The sequence below is a fragment of the Xenopus tropicalis genome, chromosome 1 (genome assembly GCF_000004195.4).
Source record: "Xenopus tropicalis strain Nigerian chromosome 1, UCB_Xtro_10.0, whole genome shotgun sequence".
Lineage (NCBI taxonomy): Eukaryota > Metazoa > Chordata > Amphibia > Anura > Pipidae > Xenopus > Xenopus tropicalis.
Genome location: NC_030677.2, coordinates 93,746,469 through 93,770,697, shown reverse-complemented (window position 1 = coordinate 93,770,697; position 24,229 = coordinate 93,746,469). Strand labels below are relative to the sequence as shown.

General features: G+C 39.4%; 1 protein-coding gene across 2 annotated transcripts; it reads left to right on the top strand.

Moving 5' to 3' along the window:
- The first annotated feature begins 26 nt into the window (after positions 1–26).
- Positions 27–23,939, top strand: hdgfl2 (HDGF like 2). Of its 2 annotated transcripts, none has more exons than XM_031897188.1 (16): positions 27–225; positions 2,762–2,838; positions 2,967–3,108; positions 3,291–3,461; positions 5,023–5,115; positions 5,221–5,289; positions 5,399–5,558; positions 5,643–5,715; positions 5,801–6,164; positions 12,122–12,210; positions 12,325–12,392; positions 12,610–12,680; positions 16,819–16,920; positions 22,096–22,270; positions 22,998–23,124; positions 23,647–23,939. In XM_031897188.1, exons 1-16 carry the CDS (start codon positions 46–48, stop codon positions 23,720–23,722), a joined length of 2,037 nt encoding a protein of 678 aa, XP_031753048.1. In that variant the 5' UTR covers positions 27–45; the 3' UTR covers positions 23,723–23,939. The 2 variants fall into 2 exon arrangements, with proteins under 2 accessions (XP_031753048.1, NP_989176.1); NM_203845.1 differs by having other exon boundaries at positions 53–225; positions 5,640–5,715; positions 23,647–23,937.
- The last annotated feature ends 290 nt before the right edge of the window (positions 23,940–24,229 follow it).

Genomic DNA, 24,229 nt, shown 5'->3' with positions numbered 1-24,229 from the left:
CACCCCCAACATCGTAGTCAATCGTCTCTTTAGCCCCTTGAAGTGATGGTTTCGAAAGCCAATCAGAAAGCAAGGGCGGGACTTCCGGCGGAGGCAGGGGAACTGACCCAACACAGTGTACAGAGTAGGGGAGACCCGAATCGGACAGTAACCATGCCGCTTAACTTCAAGCCGGGAGATTTGGTGTTCGCAAAGATGAAGGGATACCCACACTGGCCTGCGAGGGTATGAAAATACTTTGACAATATAAATCATTAATGAGAAGCACTGCGAAGAGTATGGGGCGTGCAGGCGGGAGAGGAGTTGAAAAGGAGGGGCTGGGGAGAGAAGGACCAAATCCATACAAACTATCTAATAAAGGAAAAAAGTGGCGCATTAGATTGGGGAAGTATAACTAGTTGTGATGACAGATTAAGAGAAAAAAACAGGTATGGATATACAACTGGAAAGCATGACAAAAGAAATATATGTAGACAAGCAAGGTAGATTGAGTGTGAAATTGCATAGGAAAAAGGGCACTGTTATGGAGTAGGTGGTGAGAAAGAACTTTGAGGGCATAAGTTTTTTTTTCCTGTACAGATCACTGCCAGTTAGCCGTTTAACTAATTTACCTTTCCACAAAAAGTGAAGATGTTAATAGTTGGAGTAGAGAACAAAAAGGAGTATCAGGGAAGATAAACTGTCTATAGCTTAACTGTAAATGCCTATGCTTTACAAGTAGTTCAATTCACAATGCAGTTGCTGTTATATTGCTGTCCTTAAAGGGCTGCCAGTCAAACCGCGTAGAAGTGGTACATGAAATGGAAAAGCAATCAATGCTTGTTTTTCCAAATGTTGTTGGTGAAGGGCCTGTTTGAATGAATGATAATAGAGTTCTTCTGATGGCAGTCCATGCTAAGCGCAGAATTTACAAGAGGAAATGTAGATGAGTGTATGAGCTGAGAAACTGCCCATGGTGACAGGATCTGGGGTAAAGAGAGTAGTTTTCAGTAGTACATTTTGTAACCGTTTAAGGGTTTTAATAGTGTTTCCTAGGGTTCCATATTGGAGGAGTGTTTACTCAACCATTTTATCTATTTTTAATGACTTGGAAGAGGGCGTTGAAGGCAACGTATCTGTGCTGTGTTGGCTAAATAACCCTATGGAGGACAGTTTAATCCATGCAGGATGTATCATCATTGTAGGGGCTATGGACAAACTGGCAATCTAAGCATCTAAGTGGCAGGTAAGATTAAATGTAGATAACTGTAAAGTTAAGCATTTGGGGGTTTCAACTATGCCAGGTACATATACCCTTAATGCAGTGATCCCCAACCAGTGGCTCAGGAGCAACATGTTGCTCACCAACCCCTTGGTGTTGCTCCCATCAAAGCAGGTGCTTATTTTTGAATTCTTGGCTTGGAAGCAAGTTTTGGATGCATAAAAACTGGCGCACCTGTTTTTTCATGCATGTGTTGCTCTCCAGCTCTTTTTATATCTGAATGTGGCTCACCGGTAAAAAAAAGGTTGGGTACCCCTGCCTTAACGGGACTGTTTAGTTAAGTTGTTGGTGGAAAAGGACGTTTGAATACTTCAAGATAATCGATTTAGCTATAGCAAGCAATGGCAGTCTGTCAGTGTCTGTACTGAAGAGTGGGCTGTCTCACCCTGCAGCTCTGATGGGGGAGCAAAAAAAAGGGGGAGTTTATGTTGCAGATAGGATTTTTATGGTATCAAGCTGTGGAGATTCTTTCCAGAAGCAGTTGTGCTTGCATGTGTAGATATTTCATGGATAGGGTCTGGATGTCATTTTAGCAAGTGAGAAAGTACTAGTAGTCCCTTAATAGTAATGCTATAAGTCTTGATCCAAGGAATAGACTGTTTTTCATTTTGGATGCTTTTTGTTAAAGGGAAGATTGAACTTGGAAAGTTTCTCTTTGCATTTTTGGATAATAATTTGCAGTGTATGTAAATTGGCCTCTATAGTGCATTTAAATCAAATACCTGAGGAAAAACAGGACTGAGTTTGTCTAAAATAGGAGTTATAGAGTTATGTATAAAGGAGTTAAAAAAAGAAACTCCCATTCGTCAATGAAGTCACAGAAAAGTGTTGATATGTGTTAAATTTGACAAAGTTTGGGGACCCTGGTGCAATATACTTCAAGAGGCACTCCAGCCCCTTTTAACATTGCTGACTAATCTCCCACACTGAAGGTCAGCACAGCCCTTAGACCTTCCTAAGTTGACAGTATACTGAAATGTTAGCTGTAGATTGAACGTTGATGTATTGATATATTCTTTGCTTAATGCAAGAATGGTAAACAATAAAAATGCTGACTTGATAAATGCAATTTCGTAATTGTATGGTGTTTTCTTATTTAAAAATGAAATTTACCTGAAGAAAATCGCCCAAAATGACTGTGAGCTTAGAAATGTAGGGCAAATGGGTCAACTTTAACCATGTACCACCGAATGGACACCGTTCTTTCCTCTATAATGTAAAGATCCTTAACCAAACTAAAGCTGTCAAACCATTAATGAGATAAAGTGAGCTCCTTTGTGAGCAATGAGGTTTGGTATACATATCTTCCTTCTCTTTTTTATTTATTTTTTTGTGTGTGTCACTTTGCCATAAATGTGCTCTTTGATCTGTGAAGTATTATTTAGTGTTTTAATTCCTTATTAAATTTTTTAAAAAATGTATTTTTCATTTAAAATTGTTTACTTTGTTTCATTATTTTATTTCTAATCAAATTTATTGCTTCTGTTCTCCAATAATTAGATTGATGATGTCAAAGACGGGGCTGTGAAACCTCCACCAAATAAATACCCAATATTCTTTTATGGGACCCATGAGACGTGAGTAGCAGACTCGTTTCCTCTGTAATGTTTTACTGCTCAGTTTTATGTGTTTTTCTCTTTGTTATAATTTTTTAGTGGATACTTATTACTTTGTTCTTTATCAAGGTATCTTTTTTTGATTATAGAGCATTTTTGGCACCCAAGGATCTCTTTCCATATGAAAAATGTAAAGATAAGTATGGCAAACCAAACAAAAGGAAAGGATTCAATGAAGGGCTCTGGGAAATCCAGAATAATCCACAAGCTAGCTACAGCCTGCCTCCTGCAGTAAGTGTGCAAACTTTGTAAACAAATATCTTTCCTTGTATAAACTGTATCACTCACTACACAGACCATATGGCCTTGCTAATTTCTAAACTTAGGTTAATTTTCTGTCTTCAGCATCAGCTCATTTTTCCATCAGTATTGTAAAAATCATTTTATCACCATCATTTCTTTTGTACTTTTAGTCTGTCAGCTCCTCAGACAGTGATGTTCCTGAAGAGAAGTCCACAGCCAGGAGCGATGGTGAAGAAGAGCAGGAAACTGGTCAGGCAATTCTTCCAACAGCTGGTGTGTCATCCAGTGATGAAGAGGGAAGTGACAAGGGAGGAGTGAAAAGAAAAGGACGTACAACCACGGTACACTATTCAAGGAGATGCAAGGGTCACTGTATATGTCACTTTATAGGTCACTTTATAAAGAGGCTTCAGTTTGTTATAAAGATAATTTGGCTTCAAAGAAGTAAATGTGAAAACAGTGTACAAACATAATTTTCCTTTATATGGATACCAACATATGCAGAACTTTTCAGTGGTAATTCATTATTTCCATGAGCCACAACCCAACTGAACTTAATCAGAACTTAGTCTGCTACATGCTTACGCAGTATAATTTTTCACCTATCTGTATAATATTTACCATATGAGGTTTGAAAATTTTGCAGTCCCCTATGTTATACAAAAAAGCTGTCCATAGTTTTGAACTTATTAGTTACTACAGGTATGTGATCCCAAATCCAAATTACAGTAAGGCCATCTCCCACAGAGTCCATTTTAAGCAAATAATTCCAGTTTTTAAAAATGTTTTTTCTCTGTAATAATAAAACAGTACCTTGTATTGGATGATAACTCAGCTGCATAAATATTAGTGGTGAAGCAATCTTATTAGATTAATATTTGAATGTTTTTCGTGGAATTAAAATATAGTCCAAATTCCGCAAAGTTCCCTTATCCCTTAAAATACTTAAGGTCTCAACATTCCAGATAATAGATCCTATACTTGTTAGTACTTAGTTCAGCTTCTTACCACTTAGTTATATTAAAATCATTAAAGTTCACTTGAAAATATAAAATTATTTCCTACCAATCATCTACCATTGGTATTTTCTGCTAAGATAACCAGGTTATCTCTTTTGGTGGCATTAATTAAAACATAAACAGCGAGTGTTCTGCAGCATACTTTATAGCTGTCTAGTCAACCTCATTCTTTTTAAAAGTGAACACTTATTGGAGAAAACTTTTTGCATCGTATGCTTAGATGAGTTGTACAAGCATCACACTTACAGTTTTCTGGCACTATTTTTATTTTTTTATTTGTTTATAATTGCAAGATGCACATCCTACAGCAGATGCACTCCACTGGGTCTCAAATATTACACATATTTAGGAAGTATTTTGAACTACTTTCAAATAAAATGCATTTACTGAGGTTCAGACCACAGTATCCACCTGACTATTGACCTTAATTGAGACATTTAAATTTGCAATAAGTTTGAAGTTTTGTATGTGTTCTATTGCAAAGTGTTGAAACTGGCACCTTGCATCCTCGTTGCTGAGGCAGCAGCGATGTTAGCTTATAGACAGACCAGACAAACAGTTGAAGGGAGCACTTATGTGAATCAGATTTTGCCATGCCTTCCAACCTCACGGCTACAGCAGCCACATTTTAAAAGATTTTGAAAAGTCAGACTTGAGTCAATAACAAGGTAACAAGGGATCAGCCATCTTGTAGCATTCATCAGTCTAAACTGTTTTGATTTTGGCAACTGGAAAATTATCAGTTTCTTAATTTTTTCACCCATACCTTCTACCCTTTAACCCCTCACTGCCCTCTATCCATTTCTCTCATATATGGTCCTATCATTCTCCAGAGATGATACCTATCTTTTCTCCAACATTACTGTTTTCTTTTTTTCTGTAGCCTCCAAGTGCCAAACGTACAAAACATTCATCCAGTGAGCAGGAACCAGACAGTGCATCAAGCTCTGAAGAGGAGAATTCAGACAGCGACCAGGTGAGATTCTTTGGAAATAAGGCATTTCTTTTACATTTATTGATGCCTGCGGTTTCTTAATTTTTTTGTTTATGTAAAAAAGATATTTTTTCCTGTTTAAAATAGGACTTTACCCCAGAAAAAAGCACTCCCAGAATTCAGCGAAGGACCACAAATTTAGGGAAAAAAAATAAGGTCAGTAGCTTTATTTTTGTTCATTAAAAATCGTCATTTAACTAATCTGTGGTCATACAGAAAATAGAATGCAAAAATCTCAGACAGATATATTTGGTTTTCCCTTCAGATATTTGCAGAGTCTGACTCCAAATCAGATGAGTCAGAAGATGAAAAAAAAGAAGAAGAACAGAAGAAATCCCCTTCTTCCTCCTCTGCATCATCCCCTTCTTTGTCATCCTCTGATTCTGAGGCACCTGTAAAGAAGACCCCAAGGGGACGTCGACCTGGTGAGTGAGGCTCTTCTTCCATAAAATTGAATGTGTGTCATGGATGAGCTACATTCATAATTTCTGTTCATCATATCATAGCAGAGAAACCTGCACCTAAACCACGTGGCCGAGGGCGCAAGGCAGAGCCCATTCCTTCAAGTGACAGCAGCGACAGGTGAGAATCTTAAACACTTTCACATCATCATCATAAGATAAGCTTATATTTGTACTAGTTCTTTTATTTTGAAATCTTTCCACAGTGACAGTTCAGTAGATCGGATAAGTGAGTGGAAGAAGAGAGATGAGGAGAGAAGGAGGGAGTTAGAAGAGCGTAGAAAGAAAGAACAAGAAGAACAATTGCGACGACTGCGTGAAGAAGAAAGAGAGGAGGAAGAGAGAAAGAAAAGGGAGAAGGCTGAAAAAGGTGACAAAAGTGACTCTGACAGTGACAGCAGCAAGAGTGAAGTCATAGCACCTCCAAAGCCAAAAAAGAGTTCATCATCTTCTGACTCTGAAGAAGACAAGAAGCCAGTAAAAGAAGTGAAGCCTGTAGCATCTGAAATTAAAAAGGGCAAAAAGGAGAAAGTCAGGGCAATTTCTGATGATTCTGATAGTGACAAGAAGGTAAGAAAAATGAAATTCGAAAGAGTTTTGCTTATTTATGTTTTCATTCCATTAAGTACTAATGATCTTGTTGTAACAGCAGCTGCCTTGTCTCTCTGCAACATTTAAGTTATCTTAGTGATAATGAATTATGACTAAAAATGTTACTACTTATTATTAGACACGGGCAAAGACTGGCATTCTCATTGATGAAAAGGACACTTTGCTGTTTATTTTTGTTTATGCTTTTATTCATATATACATTTATTTTTACTAAGATTCCTGACATTAATATTACTGGTATTATCCTTCATTTTCTTGGCTAGATTGGGGGGCACAGGCACCATGGAGATAAAGATCCTACAGGTAGAGAACACACACTTAAAGACTAATAGTGGTTTCTCCTCCTGCTCAGAGCTTCATCCCCTTCCTGCCTTCCTGAATCCTCAGTTTCTTTTAGTGTCATTGGAAGGGTGGACATCCAGATGGCTCGGAGAGCAATGGTCAGGGCCACAATCTAAGACCACCCGGGGGCCTGCTTCACAGTGCCTCCAGCCTGAAGATTTTGTGTCCTCATTGTTAGTTTTTCTGACCTGCGTACCTCACATGCCTTTCTGCTCCATGGAGAACTGCAGTTGTCGGTTTAAAATTCAGGTCCACACTCTTCATCACCAGGCCTAGTGAAACAGCAAAGACCCTATAGATGTTTTGTAAAGTTATTGGGGGCTACATTTTGACCTATCTTTGTTATGCATGGGTATCCATATCATAGACAAGTGGCACATCTTAAAGGATCAGAGGGCTCTTCTAAAAATCTGCTCTTTTCTCAGATTGCAAACACCTATGTCAGCAGTGTGACCATAGATACAGCCAAGCTGGAAAAGCCTCCTCTTAATAGATAGTTGCTAGTCAATTCCTCTGGCTAAAGACATGGTCTGTGGATATAAAGTCCAAATGTTTAATGATCAGCTTAACTTTGTTTGGGAAAACAGATACTTGGAGAAGAAGATTATCTCCCAAGCTCTGGAAGGAATGAGCATTTTACCCCTCCAAAACAAACCCAAGCAGAATAACCTAAGGCACTGATCCTTTAACCAAAGATCCAAACCACATTTAAGAAAAGCTCAAACGACTAACCAGCCACCTAAAGTACATCCAGGAGGTGTGGTCAAATTGGGTAAAGGACCAAATTGAATTCTCTCACATCCTTCCCAGCAGATTGAGAGTACCAACACAAAATCCCAAAAGATGGGCACTTCTGGGAGCCATTCAGGGCCTGACTTTGTTAGATACAGGCAGGGGTTTTTACGCAAACTCCTCATTGTTCCTAGACAATAGCTTCTTCTGGTCAGTACCGAACCTAAAGTGTCCCAGTTAATTTGTCTGCACCTGTTGCTTCGAAGTGGAATTGATTCAGTCAGTAATGATGTTCATGGACAAGGATGAATTCATGTTAGTGATCATTATTAAAGATGCCTACTTCCATATTACTATCCATCTTGATCATGAGAGGCTTCTCTTGTAGCAAGCACCTACTTGGAATTTGTCTCTTTTTCCTTCATCCTGTCTTTGGCACCTCTTTACATGGCAATGGTAATGGCAGAAGCATTGCCAGACCTCGGGATCTTTTTTTTTTTTTTCTTTTCCTGGCAGATGGCCTTGCCCAATGGCATACTGTCCAGGTAATAATCACTTCTGTAGATCAGACAAATCATAAATTACCAGAAGTTCAGCCTCCTCCACCTCACAACAGACTAAAGAGTGATCTTGGCCCAGACTCAAGACCATCGTCCACATGACCTTGGCCAGTCTCAGAGGCACTGTTACTTTAACAATCCTTGGGCTGTCTTCGACACAGATGCAGGTGTGAATGTATGGTCCTTCTAACAGTTGCTGGAACCAGAAAAAAAACTCTCTACTAATCAATCTGCTGGAACCTAGGGGCATTTTTTACATAGTATTTCACTGGATGGTTCTCGCCAGGGGCTTTTTTGATGTCAGAGATGGGCGGGTTGGGCTTGGGTCTAAATAAATAAAAGGGGGCTTGCTGGGTTGAGTAGGATTCGCGCTGGGAGCAGGCAGGTTAGGGTCGGGTGTGGGTCAACTTCACATCACTAAAAGCCTATCTTTGGTGGTATATTGATACACATACCTCATAGACAGTTTTCCTGGCAGATTTCCTCAGTCAAGATCAAGGCAAATGAAGCCTCTACACCAGGGATCCCCAACCTTTTATACCCGTGAGCCACGTTCAAATCGAAGTGTTGGGGAGCAACACAAGCATGAAAAAGTTTTCTGGGGGCTGCGAATAAGAGCTATAATTGACTATTCAGTAGCCCCCTATGTGGACTGGTAGCCTGTAGAAGGCTCTGTTTGGCTTTACACTGGGTTTTATGCAATCAATACTTGCCTCCAAGCCAGAAATGTAAAACTGGGCACCTACTTTGAGGCCACTGGGAGCAAAATCCAGGGGTTTTGGGGAGCAACATGTTGCTCATGAACCACTGGTTGGGGATCACTGCTCTACACTAAGGTGTTTCAGAAACTTTTAATGAAGTGTGGTTTTACACAGGTAGATAGGTTTTCTCTAGTAATAGGAGCAGACATACTATTAACTATCTGTTTACAAGTACATTAGAGGGGATTATAGGCTGATAGGTGATGTTCTTTTTTCCCCCATAAAAATGATCAACTCACCAGAGGCCACCCCTTTAGATTAGAGGAACAGAGCTTCCATTTGAAGCAGCCTAGGTGGTTTTTCACGGTGAGGGCAGTGAGGTTGTGAAATGTCCCTCCTAGTGATGTTGTGATGGCAGATTCTTTTAATGTCTTTAAGAGGGGCCTGGATGAGTTCTTGAACAAGCATAGTATCCAAGGCTATTGTGATACTAATATCTACATATATATATATAGTTTATGTATGTGAGTGTATAGATAGAATAGTGTGTGCTGGTTTTACTTGGAAGGGTTGAACTTGATGGACTCTGGTCTTTTTTCACCCCTATGTAATTCTTTAGCCTAGAATACGTATTTCCCTTCCAGGTGTTTCTCCCATGAGTGATCAAGAAGACTGCGGCTCACCAACTTATTTGCATGGCAGCTGACAAAGCATTTACCTCCCTCCGTAAGAGGATCTTTATTCTTAGGGGCCAGTTTATGGGCTTAAACATTGTGGCTCCTGAGGGTTTAGATTTGGACCTTACCTTTGTGCTGCTGACCATGTTAAACTATATCTCTTTTTGACCTGAGTGCTTTATAAAATTCCTTTGGATCTCCACACCTTAAGTCTACTAAAAAATCAATAAAACATTAATTAAACCCAATAGGAATGTTTTGCATCCAATAAGGATTATTTCTATCTTAGTTTGGATCAATTACAAGGTACTGTTTTATTTCTACATAGAAAAAGGAAATCAGTTTTAAAATTCTGAATTATTTGATTAAAATGGAGTCTATGGGAGACGGGCATTCCGTAATTTGGAGCTTTCTGGATAACGGGTTTCCAGATAAGGGGTCCGATACCTGTACTTGATATCCCAATGCTTTCCCTAGTGCATGGTGCACAGATTCTAAAATGCTTAATATGTACATGTAGATAAACTACAGTAGTTGACAGTTGACCTAAAGGCATCTAAACTATGTGACAACGATGCATGACTTGTCTGCCAGCGTGTTTCCAATCTTCCATGTCACTGCTCCTATGGGGCAAATTTTGGCCCAGAAATGCACAATTGATAAAAAAGCAACATTGCACACAATGACAGGCAGGCCCATCCACCTTTTAACAATAAGAAAATGTTGGTATCCCTTACATACCCTTGACAAAGTTTACCTGGATTGCTAAATGTGGCATCCTGCATATAAAAAGGAGACAGGACAAAGCAGATTATAATGCAAAATTCAATTTACACTGCATATTTTGGGTTTGACTGGCCCAAGAGAGAAGAGGAGCAAGCTGTGCAGGCTTATGCCATGCCCTGACAGGTTTGAGCTGAGAGGAAAGGCCTTACCAGGATTCTATAAAAAGTCATGTTTATGTCCCTTATTACCGTTCTCTATACAAATACTTTATTAGCTTTAGCAGACGTGGGCATAGAGTTACCAAGTCTTTGATTCACAATAACTCCCAAATTCTTCTCACTTGAGAATGCCCCTAATAGAATTTCATTCATTTCGTGATTTATTTACATTTAGTTAATTTTTGGCAAAAAAAAAATAATTGGAGATGAGTAAATCTGTTCTGTTTTGCTTTGGTGAAAAATTCTTGATACTATGGAAAAATTTGCAAAACGGCGAAAAATTCCCGAAATGCATGCAACTTTTTTGGAAGCGGCCTTCCCTAATTTGATTTGAAGTTCACAAGCTTTTTTTTTTTTTTTTTTTTTTTTTAAGCTGACCATGAATTAGTGCGCCGCAATTTCAAGGAAGTTTTGAGAAACAATTTGCCAAAATTCGTGCAGATCCATGCCTGGCACAAAAATTCTGCTCATCACTAGTCAAGTATCATTGAGTCCAATGGAGGCTTAGAATAGTAGAGAAATAGAATAGTCAGTGACAGCCTGTCCTTCATACATTTTCAAGGGGAAGTTAATCCAATAATTGTTTTCTATTTCACACACTTTCAATGGAAAGTTAACCTGTTGAAAACTGTTAAAACTGTTGAATAGGCCAATTTGATTGAAGATAAGTTTATTCATGTGAATGGAGTATGCAGACAAAACGTAATGACTTTGTCTCTTAACTTGCTAAGTTTTAGCACCCAAATCCTAACATTTATATGGTTAAGCTTACACAAGACTTTGTTATCTTTAAAAGCAGACAAGAAGTGGAGGAGCCCTGTAGCCATTCCAGCCAAGCCTCCTCTTAAAGGTTACAAAGGGTGGAGTGGGCTATTTTTGTTGGAGGCCCCTCCATTAGGCAAAATCAGCATTTCACAGTTTTTAACAGAACAACAATTTAAACATATTTAAAACACTCCTATATTAATTGATATGAACAAGATGGAGTACAGATGGTTGACAACAAGATGGTTCCTGTTTTCTTTCACACACACTTTCAAGTAAAACTTAAACACATTATTGTTTTCCAAGAATGAGTGCCAATGCTCCTAAAAGGCTGCTTGAGCAATTCCTGTTTGGGGGAAAAAAAAGGATTCTTGGAAACATACGTCCATTAAAACTCATTTTTCGAGTTTTAATGATACTTTGGTGATTTTCTAACATAAACTTTAAATTTTCATACAACATTACAACAATGAGTTTAATTTATACCATGTCGAGTTTTTAAGACTTTAAAGGCCCAAAAAAATTTTAGTAAATCAGTCCCATAATGTAATTTGCCATCTTACTGCCCACTTCTCCAATTTTGTAAAATCTTGCTGCAAAGCTGCCAAATTTGAGTTGGAATATTTTTGCACAATTGTGTATCATTAGCAAAAACTGAACTTACATTGCCAACCTCAAAATTATAATAATGTTCCATCCCCACTCTTTGTAATCTTTCACCTGGTAATCTATCCAAATATAAATAGTATTTTAATTAATCCAGCATGATGGAATTTTCTTTAATTGTCATACCACTATGATTAACACTTGATACTAGGCTTAAGGTTATTGTTGTACAGCTGCCATAATAAAGCCATTTTTTCCTTTGCGTCCAGTATAATTGGATGATTTTAAGCCCCCTGCAAATGTACCCCCCCCCCCACCCCAATGGCTGCCAGAAATGTGCACATGTGATTTATTGATAATCTTTCTCAAATGGGGAACCTAGTAAAGTGAGTAAATAGTTTGTATATCGTTTTCCCATATGTCTCTAAATACACTGGCTATGAGCATCAGATATATATGCTCTCTTGCATTTTTACTTACTATACCATTTTACTGCAACATTTTTTAATACATGTAATCATTATATTGGAGAACCAAATGTTTTTGTTTTTTTCTCTTTTGATAATGTAATTGTGCTATATTTTCTAGGTAAAGAAAACAATAAAAAAAACAAGGCCTTCTGAAAGTGCAAGAAAAACAAACCAGAAGGAGAAACGTGGAGAAAGACCAAGGGGGAGGTAATAGGAAGAAACAAACTTCTGTGATGTGGAAGAGTATCCATTTGAAAATCTACCTAAAGAAAATGTAGAATGTGTTTTTGTGGTGTGAAAACCAGAATTCTTCTTTTTTAGACCTTCTAAAGTCGAGAAGGAGAAAAAGAAACCAGAGGTAATAACTGCTCGGAAGGTGGTGAAAAAAGGTGAGCTGGATGAATTTTGCTAAGAATTAACTCTAGATTCTGTTCATTTATGAGAAGGGTGCTGTGTTTTTTTTCCATGTATTTCAGTTAAAGGAATAGTTTTTTTTTTTTTTTTTTTTAAAAACATATTTATAAAAGAATTAAAAGTTGCACAGATGCATTTGTGTGACATTTATAACGATTATACCCATTTCACTATTTTACTATGTTGAACCAGAGCCTACAGTGGAAGAAAAACTCCAAAAACTTCATAGTGAAATCAAATTTGCACTGAAAGTGGATAATCCTGTAAGTATAAACAAACTAACTTTCAGGAAATCTCATTAATGCTTTGTTTTCTTTGTAGAAATGTAAGCAATCCTCTCATATTTAATATAAGGCCTGTGGTTGGTCATATAATATCTAGTGAACATGTGGTTATTCCTAAGTATATTACTCTAAGGCTGCCACACACTCTTCCTTTTTACATTCCATTTCTCCTATGTTAGTACTTGCAGAGAAGTGCATGGCCTGGAGTTCCAGGACATGTAGTGTAAAGTGTCAGGCCAGTTGAAAGTAGCTCCTGTCATAATGTTAGTAAGAGCAACATACACTGCTCAACAAAATAAAGGGAACACTTAAACAACACAATGAAACTCAAAGTCAATTACACTTCTGTGAAATCAAACTGTCCACTTAGGTAGCAACACTGATTGACAATCAATTTCACATGCTGTTGTGCAAATGGAATAGACAACAGGTGGAAATTATAGGCAATTAGCAAGACATCCCCAATAAAGGAGTGATTGTGTGGGTGGTGACCACAGACCACTTCTCAGTTCCTATGCTTTCTGGCTGATGTTTTGGTCACTTTTAAATGCTGGCGGTGCTTTCACTCTAGTGGTAGCATGAGACGGAGTCTACAACCCACACAAATGGCTCAGGTAGTGCAGCTTATCCAGGATGGCACATCAATGCGAGTTGTGGCAAGAAGGTTTGCTGTGTCTGTCAGCGTAGTGTCCAGAGCATGGAGGCGCTACCAGGAGACAGGCCAGTACATCAAGAGACATGGAGGAGGCCGTAGAAGGGCAACAACCCAGCAACAGGACCGCTATCTCCGCCTTTGTGCAAGGAGGAACAGGAGGAGCACTGCCAGAGCCCTGCAAAATGACCTCCAGCGGGCCACAAATGTGCATGTGTCTGCTCAAACAGACTCCATGAGGGTGGTATGAGGGCTCAAAGTCCACAGATGTGGGTTGTGCTTACAGCCCAACCCCGTGCAGGAAGTTTGCCATTTGCCAGAGAACACCAAGATTGGCAAATTCACCACTGGTGCCCTGTGCAGGTTCATACTGAACACATGTAACAGACGTCTGGAGACCCCGTGGAGAATGTTCTGCTGCCTGCCATCCTCCAGTTTGGCAGTGGGTCAGTAATTGTGTGGGGTGGCATTTCTTTGGGGGCCGCACAGCCCTCCATGTGCTCGCCAGAGGTAGCCTGACTGCCATTAGGTACCGCTATGAGATCCTCAGACCCCTTGTGAGACCATATGCTGGTGCGGTTGGCCCAGGGTTCCTCCTAATGCAAAACAATGCTAAACCTCATGTGGCTGGAGTGTGTCAGCAGTTCCTGCAAGACGAAAACATTGATGCTATGGACTGGCCCGTCCATTCCCCAGACCTGAATCCAATTGAGCACATCTGGGACATCATGTTTCGCTCCATCCACCAACACCACATTGCACCACAGACTGGCCAGGAGTTGGTGGATACTTTAGTCCAGGTCTGGGAGGAGAACCCTCAGGATACCATCCGCCACCTCATCAGGAGCATGCCCAGGCGCTGTAGGGAGGTCATACAGGCACGTGGAGGCCACACACACTACTGAGCCTCATTTTAACTTGTTTTAAGGACATTACATGTAAGTTGGATCAGCCTGTAGTGTTCTTTTCCACTTTAATTTTGAGTGTGACTCCAAATCCAGACCTCCATGGGTTGATAAATTTGATTTTGTCAGCACATTCAACTATGTAAAGAACAAAGTATTTAATAAGAATGTTTCATTCAGATCTAGGATGTCTTATTTTTGTGTTCCCTTTATTTTTTTTGAGCAGTGTATATTAATACTAAGATACTAAGCACAATTCAGAAAATGTTATTGTCCAGGTATGATACCTGTTAAAATAGTTCTTTGAAGGAGAAAGAAAGTTATTTTGGTATTTTACTGCCAAAAGGTTTGCCACATTAGTGCCACCTAGAACACTACAGTTATATGAAAAAGTTTGGGAACCCCTCTTAATTCTTTGGAGTTTTGTTTATCATTGGCTGAGCTTTAAAAGCAGTAACTTGCCTTGTGGAAACAGTAGTATTTCAGCAATGACATAAAGTTTATTGGATTAACAGAAAATATGCAATATGCATCATAAAAAAGTTAAACAGGAGCAAAAATTTGGGCACCCCAAAAGAGATATTACATCAATACTTAGTTGAGCCTCCTTTTGCAAATGTAACAGCCTCTAGATGCCTCCAATCGCCTTTGATGAGTGTCTGGATTCTGGATGGCGGTATTTTTGACCATTCGTTCATACAAAATCTCTCCAGTTAAGTTTCATTTGATGGATGCCAAGCATGGACAGCCTGCTTCAATTTTTTTTTTTAGCTGGGGGACTGTGGCAGCCAATCCAGAATATTGTACTTTTCTCTCTGCATAAATGCCTTTGTAGATTTCCAACTGTGTTTAGGGTCATTTGTCTTGTTGGAATATCCAACCCCTGCGTAACTTTAACTTAGTGACTCATGCTTGAACATTATCTTGAAGAATTTGTTGATATTGGGTTGAATTCATCTGACCCTCAACTTTAACAAGGGCCCCAGTCCCTAAACTAGCCACATAGCCCCACTGCATGATGGAACTGCCTTCAAATTTGACAGTAGGCAGCAGGTGTTTTTCTTGCAATGCGGTGTTCTTCTTCCGCCATGCAAAGGGCTTTTTTTATGACCAAATAACTAAATTTTTGTCTCATCAGTCCAAAGCACTTTGTTCCAAAATGACTGTGGCTTGTCTAAATGACCTTTTGCATACAACAAGAGACTCTGTTTGTGGCGTGAGTGCAGAAAGGGCTTCTTTCTCATCACCCTGCCATACAGATGTTCTTTGTGCAAATTGTGCTGAATTGTAGAACAGTTAACAGATACACCATTTGCAGCAAGATGTTCTTGCAGGTCTTTGGAGGTGATCTTTGGGTTGTCTCCGCATATGCCGTTCCTGTATTTTCTTGGCCTGCCAGACCTGGGTTTTACAGCAACTGTACCTGTGGCCTTCCATTTCCTGATTACATTCCTTACAGTTGAAACTGACAGTTCTAACCTCTGAGATAGCTTTTTGTAGCCTTCCCCTAAACCATGATACTGAACAATCTTTGTTTTGAGAGTTGTTTTGAGGATCCCATGCTTTCAGAGAGTCAAACTGAAGCACAGCTTGTAATTAGCCACCTTAAATACCTTTTCTCATGATTGGACACACCTGCCTATGAAGTTCAAGGCTTTTAGGCTAATGCCACACGAGGCCTAGGGCTGAAATTTTCGGCAAGCGCTTTTCTGCTTGCCGAAAATTTCAGCCCTACGCCTCGTGTGGCATTAGCCTTAACAAGCTGCTAATCCAACCAATTTGATGTTGCTAGTAATCTGTATTGAGCAGTTACATTCATTCATAATTAGCAAAATTGCAAGGATACCCAAATTTTTGCATAGCGAGTTTTTCACATTTGACTTAATTTCATACAACTAAATACTACTCAGTATTAGTGTTCCTGTGAAATGAAAGACATAGCACTGTTATCTTTTTTATTTAAAGTTGAGTAAATTATTATGCAGGTTGAGAGGGGTCCCCAAACTTTTTCATATGACTGTATATTTATTCTGCAGAAAGCATTACCATACCTGAGTAAAGAACCCTAGAAGCTTTCTCTGTTTAAGATTGGAGCTTCCTGCTGCTGCTTAGCCAGTGTAGCTCAGATCACACATTCCTAAGGGTGGGGGGGAGTGAGTTTTATGAATTCTTAAGGGAGGGGGGAGCGGGAGAGAACTGCACAGTCTCTGGCCCCCCAAATTAAGGATTTTTCTGAGAGAGGAAGTCAGATCCCCAAAGAACATGTTTACAAAAAAGGAGAAGGTTTCTTTTAACAGAGGACTCAGTGTAGCATTCCTGTGAGTGCTTATGGCTGTATTTACATAGACCTTTCTGATAAAGATTACTTAGTTTTTATCTTTCCTTCTCCTTTAAGATCAAATTCAGCTTAAATGTTAGTCATAAAATTTCAGTTAGCCTTTGGAAATAACTCCTGCTTATCCATATTACACTTGTGTGTTTTAAACATCACAAAGATGCCATGACTACCGGGCTGATCTCCATTGCAATAAAGTGACACCTTTATTATTCTGTTGCTCAGGACATTCAGAAGTGTCTAGATGCTTTAGAAGAACTAGGAGGGCTACAGGTGACATCTCAGATCCTGCAGAAGAACACCGATGTAGTGGCCACACTTAAAAAGGTAAGAATGATACTGTAAATAAATGCTTTTCCCTTCTACCAAATTATCATCCCTTTGATTCCATATTACATATATTACTTATTACAAACAGGGGATATTGTTATTATCAATTAGACCAGTGATGTCCAACTAGCAGCCTGCGGAACACATCCAGCCCCCCCCTTGTGTGACCCTGTAAGCCATTGTATTGTTCACACCTGCAAACCCCATGTATTGTTCACATGTTCAAGCCCCTGCAATGTTTACACCTGTAAGATCTCAGATTCATTTTCATTTACTTGTGAAGTCATGATAGGTTTCCCTCCCTACTCTGCCTCTCCTGCTCTACTCTGCCTGTGTGTTTTCCATACTCTGCCTGCCCTATTCTGCCTGTGTGTGCCATACTCTGCCTATCCTGTGCTGCCTGTGGGAGGTGAACCTGGCATGGGTTTGTTTTGGGAATTTGTTATCGGCCCTCCACCACAGAAGAAAACTTCCTGCCCTTGGTAACTCAGAAGTTGGATAGCATTTAGACACTCCAAAAAGGATTTTTACACCTGGTTAAGAAAATTAAAGAGCAGTTGACCTTTAAAATTGGCTTTAAGGTTTGTTGCAAATTATGATATTCTGCTCTTTATTTATTTATTTATTTATTTATTTATGTTGTTTCTATTCTCCCTACATCAGAGCTTCAAAGCTTTGCAGTCTTTTATACATTTTTAAAATTACTTTTTAAAATTACCTGTGCTCTCCTATATTGAAATGAGTCACTTTGCTACTTGGGTGGAAGAGGCGCATCACCAGACTCTTTTCCATATGCAAGCTTTACTGGTGGGGAATAAATGCACAACCTTCCAATGTTTGTCAATTAAAAAACCCTCCAACACAGTATACTAGAATGTAGTAATGCAACACACTTGATTAATATGGATTAAGGAGACACAAATTCTTAAATTCACGGGCTTCCTTCTGCAAACCCCCCTATGGTGTAACTACTGGTTTCCGCATGTTGCTAAACTAGGGGAAATGTCAATATGGATGAATTATCCTTAGGATAGGGGACGTATAGTGTCGAGAACACGCCACTCTAAGGCGCGTAGGACATGGGGACAGGGCAACAAGGGGTTACACTCAGTCACCTTTCACACAGGTTAGACTAACATCAAGCACCCCCAAACACACCACTGCCCCAAATAACTATTCGCTGCCACCATCTATTATTAACAGGCGATAGAAACCTAATACACAAATATATCATTCAAGCTTTCTTACCGTAGTTAGGGTTAGTTTCCACTATTTCCACAAACACACTAGCCAGCAGCCACAGGGTTAATATTACAGTCAAACACACTCTCCTGCTAGCAGTCAACTAGTTAATTAGCATCTACACAGAACCTGCCCTCTACTCAATACACATACAGCCAAGCTGTTACTACATTCACATGTAAACAAGGTACGTGGGGATCTTTATAGAGCCAAAAGACAGAACTTATTAAATTTTTTATATTTAATATTACAAGGGTAAACAGTGCATTTAAAAAGGTTTTACAAAAAGAGACATATACATACAAACCGTAAATAAAATAAAAGGAAATAAAACACAGAGAGAACCCTGTGTACGTTACCGAGTTATCTTTTGTGTCCTCCTGAGGCAAGAGTTTGAGAATGAGCTAACTAGTACCTGGGTCTGTACCCTTTTTATCCTTCCTGCTGGGACCCTCCCTCATTAGCGTATGCATGAGGGGGGAGTGCCCAGGAACTTGTCACATGACCCCCCCCTGTAGAGAGCTGTACTTCTCATGCCAGTCTCTTGTCATATAATATTGGTACTTGCCAGTACCCAATATTATGAAAATATGGGTGTGCTTTAGCCCATATGTGGGCGATCAGAATGATACTAAACATGAGGGGTGTCTCATGTCCCAGCCCCCCAGAAACTATCCCTCCTAACTGGTGGGTATAGGCAGTGCCTGTTTGGTATCATTGGGAACCCCCTCATAACCAATATGTGATTTATGAGGATGTGAACCCTAAAGCAAAGGAGATATGGATCCCTTTCTATAATCCATATTTTCTCCTAGCTGCACCCCCTGCTGTTCCTAGGTCCACACTTTGCCTTGCTTTGATCAACAGATCAAAGAAACCAAAGGCCCCCAGCTTCCTGCCCCAACTGGCTGGTTCCGCATTGTCTGATTGAGTTTGATGAATTTGTTACCTTCCACTGTCCCTTGTTGTGTATTGACTTAATTAAGGGTGTCTTGTGGACACAAAGCCAAATGTTGCCAGGTTTAACTCTGGACATGCCAGGGAAATGTTATGCTGATATGACATATGGCAAAATGGGACAATGGTTACTTTTAATCATCTTAAAGAAATCTTTCAGTTCCCCTCCACTATCCAAATATCGCAAAACTCAACAGTAGACCTAATAATGCAAGGCTCTGCAAAAAGGGCTAATCTCTTCACTGTACGCCAATCTGCATAGCAAAGTGTTTAACAAACCCCTAGAGAAACTAAGGGGAAATGGGAAACAGACCTGGGCACGCTAGATGATGATGGTTGGAATGAAGTGCTGGAATCTCCCCTCACAGCATCACTTAACTATAGAGATAGGATGATACAACTTTATTTTGTACACTGAGCGTATTACACTCCAGCTAAGCTGCATCACATATTCCCAAATACAACATCGGAATGCCCTAGATGCCATGTAGAAAACGCCACACTTATGCATATGGTGTGGGAATGCTTGGTCCTGGGTAAATATTGGACCATGGTTTTAAATAAAATAGACTTGATCCTAGAGGTGAAACTCCCAAGAACCCCCCCAAGTGTGTCTGCTAGGCATAGGACTCAAAGAACTACTCACACAACATCTCAGTGTATTCACCAGAGAATGTTTTATTTTTAGCAAAAAAAGCAATAACAAGGAAATGGAAAGACTCAACACCCCCAAATATTCACATTGTCTAATATATAAAACTAGAAGAGCTCCCAAGAAACCCAAAAAAATGGGGAAAATGGCTAGAATAGGCATTATTTTCTTTAAGCATTTTAAGATAATATGTTTGTAAACTGTAATATGTGCCAACATCCTGAGGGAAATGGAAGGGGAAAGGAAAATGCACACAAAAGAAAAGGTTACAATGTATTTTCATATGCAACATAACTCGCAACTTTTGTTACTGCAAAACATGTCTTATACTAGAACAGCGGTTCTCAACCTGGGGGTCGCGACAGTCCCGGTTTTTACAGCGTGTCCCGCTGTCCCGGATTAAACAATCCAGGCCAGCGGGACGCGCTGGCTGCAGCCGACCGCTCCAGTACCGTCTGTTCTTGGGCTCCTGCTTCTTATTCGGCTCCTCGTACGGCGGCGACAGTTCCTTTTATAAGGTTGCGTACGTGTGACGTCACACGTACGCACGGGCGCAACCTTACAAAAGGTCCTGTCGCCGCCGTACGAGGAGCCGAATAAGGAGCAGGAGCCCAAGAACAGACGGTACTGGAGCGGTCGGCTGCAGGTACTCTCTATGGGGGCAATTGGGGGGGTACTGTGTATGGGGGGGTACTGTGTATGGGGGGGTACTGTGTATGGGGGGGTACTGTGTATGGGGGGGGCACTGTGTATGGGGGGGGCACTGTGTATGGGGGGGGCACTGTGTATGGGGGGGCACTGTGTATGGGGGCATTGTGTATGGAGGGTACTTTCTATGGGGGCTACTGTCTGTGGGGCAATTGAGGGCATGGTCTATGGGGGGGTACTGTTTATGGGGGCAAATGAGGCACTGTGTATGGGGGGCACTGCATGGGGGTGCTGTCTATTGTGCCATCATGGGTACTATTTTAAAAATGGGGTGTGGCAACTGGGGCGTGGCCACAAAGTGGGCGTGGTCAAAAAATTTGCCACGCTGCGTGCGCCAGGTCTTTTTGTGGGGGTCACCACAACATGAGGAAATGTGTTAAAGGGTCGCGGCATTAAGAAGGTTGAGAACCACTGTACTAGAACCTTATTATATTGTGTAACTCTGCCTCATAATGTGATTTATAGCTGCTGAAACTGCTGTAAAATCTTCTCAATAAACTTGCCTGAATTTAAAAAAAAAAAAAAAGTATATTTTTAGATGAAATGAAAGAATTAAGGTCATAGGGCAAAGGTGCATGCTTGTACTCCTTGCAGATTGTGCTATCCCTAGCAAGTAAATTAAGTAATTAGCCATAGAGAGATTGAATATGATAATTTTGTTGTTAGCAATATTTTAGTGGAAGGGAACAATGGTATGTCTGCAACATTTTTCACACATGCTTTTTCTTTTGAGATTTTTTAGTAAATGCCAGATATTTGTTGAAATTAAATGGTATATATAATACCAAAACTCAGCGCTCTTGATGGAAAATCTTGGAAAAGCTTCCGTGCTGTTTGAAAAGTCTAAAAGATATGCAGCTCCCTCTTTAGCCAACCCCTTTGAATGGGTCTCTGAAGTATAGACAAATGTAGTGATGGAAGCACATAAAAGAAATAAAAATAAAACACATCTGGTGCAATACGTACAGTATATAAATAAACAAATCACAGTGCAAGGTGTGTGAAAAGTGAATCCACTCCCACCAATACTGTCACTCTATCAGCTTACCAGATAGATAGTAGTAAATAAAAGCCAAATAAATAGATGGAATGTACTTTTGCTTGCAGGGAACGCCAGGATCCTCAATACAGTGAAATAGAGAGGGAAAGCAACAAATAGTGTGATAACATTTATTAAAAGTTATCACACTATTTGTTGCTTTCCCTCTCTATTTCACTGTATTGAGGATCCTAGCGTTCCCTACAAGCAAAAGTACATTCCATCTATTTATTTGGCTTTTAATTACTACTATCTGGTAAGCTGATAGAGTGACAGTATTGGTGGGAGTGGATTCACTTTTCACACCTTGCACTGTGATTTATTTATTTATATACATATTGCACCAGATGTTTTATTTTTATTTCTTTCATGCGCTTCCATCACTACATTTGTTGAAATTAGTTTATTTGAATTTTATAATGAAAAAAAATAGAAATGTTAGAGTTTGAGTCTGCCCCATAATATTCAGTTCTTTAGCTTTTCTTTAATTGATACAATCTTTTCTTTTATCTCCCTTATTTAAACAAACTTCTTTTTTCCTTAATAATCTTTTCCTTAATAATCCAACCACCAGATCCGACGTTACAAAGCTAACCAGAGTGTTATGGACAAAGCTGCTGAGGTTTATTCCCGAATTAAAGCTCGTATCCTAGGCCCCAAGTTGGAGTCTCAACAAAAAACAGTACAAAAGGTCAACACTGCAGAGAAAGACCCAGAGGAGGAGAAGCAGACTGGCAAGGTTGAAGAAGGTACTAACATTTTAAGCATGATAGGAGTCTTTTATTCCTTTACTTTACAGCCACAAGAGCTGTTTAAAGTCATTTTAGCATTTTACTGCTAATAGATTCACCACATTAGTGCCACCTAGAACGCTTTATTTATTCTGGAGAAAACTAGAAGCTCCCTCCGTTTGTTTAAGATTGCAGCTGCTATTTTAGCTTGGTCTTCCTATCCTTGTGCTGTAGCTCTAGCTGCTGGTAGCTCAGATTAGACATTACTAAGGGAGGGGGAAGTGAGTTTTATGCATTGTTGTGGAAGGGGAGAGGAGAGAGCTGCACAGACTCTGGCCTCGGAAATGAAGGATTTTCTAAGAGAGGAAGTCTGATACCTAAGAACATGTTTACAAAAAAGGAAACAAGAAATCCTGTGTTACTTTTGATAGAGGACTCTGCAGCTTTTCTGTGTGTGCTTATGGCTGTATTTACATAGACCTTTCTGATAAAGCTTATTTCATTTTTACCTTTCCTTCTCCTTTAAAATAAATCAAGTAAAATCAATTTTAGGTTCCTCTGATGTTCAAATGTTTTAGGTCACCAAGTCTGAATTATGATCACTCCTTATTGTCACTCCTTTATAATGTGTTCATCTAGATTTTATGCCAGTTTTTTTATACTTATTCTAGCTTGAACCAACTAGAAATTTGTAAACCATTATTACAGTAACTTTAATGAAAATTGTTTATTTTTGATCACCAAGATATGGATGCTTCAGTGAATGGAGACTTTCTGTCTCAGAGGATTGAAACTGCTGGTGATAAAGAGCAGGACGGGGAAGGGCAGAACCTAGACAACAAAACAGAGATGGAGACAAAGCAAAACAACCAGTGAGTGAGATTAATGTTAAATATGTTTTACAATATGAGTATATTTAGTATCTTTAAAGTTGTTTCCATATTTAACCATTATTTTAATTGCTCACCTCAGCCTTTTTTTAACATCTGAAAACAACACACTCCACACTATTGTAAAAAGAATAAAGCCTATTTGTTAAAATAACTATAACCAGTATAGTTTGGGTGTACATTGTTGGCGAATAGGCAAGAGAGGCATGTCACTAATCTATCCATTTTCTTCAGCACTACAGTTTATTTTTCCTAAATGACTGTTTCTAAATTTTGTGAAATATTTTTGTGAGCTTTGTAAGTGAATAATGGACATTATAAAAACATTTAAACGTTTTTGGCCTCTTTAGTAATTTTAGTCAAATAGTTAAATTCAGTCCATTCAACTGTTAATCTATCAGAAGTGGCACATCGTGGTAGGTTGGATAAAAGTTAGTGGTTTTAATGTTGGAGCTCTCATAAGAGTTACCTTTCTTTTCTTTTTTCTTTTCTTTTTACGTGCAGTGCTGAACATAACAGTAACCCTACAGAAGAAACCATTGAATGCAGACTTATCTCTTCAGAGAACCAAACAAGCTGAAGAGCTTTATTGCACCTTGATTTAATCTCCGTTACTGCTGCAGCTGTTCTGTTCAGGAGTTTTTCATGGAGTGCAGCTGTGATGTTTCCCCACCCCCTAGTGGTCAGTTTGTATCTGTTCATTTGGCTGTTTTTGTTTCTTTCGGTTGATTTCCTATGGGATGAATTGACAAGAAATAATGATAAAGGGTTTTTATAAATAAACAATAAGTCATGTATCCTGTCATCTTTCCTGCTGAAAATTTAACACAGAATAAACTCAACTGGGCATTTGTCCCAGTTCTTAAAGGACAAGGAAAGTAACCAGACCAACACTTAGCTTAATAGTAGTCCACCTCTGGTGGTGTGAATAGGAAATTAACTAGTATCTTAATAGCCACCATTGCAAGCTAATAAAGTGCTGTATCAGATATTTCACCTGATTTGTTCCTTTATATGAGGAGCACATTTACAGAGGTCTGAGGTAGTACAACACTTACATAATTCATCTCTTTGTATTTGTGGCTGG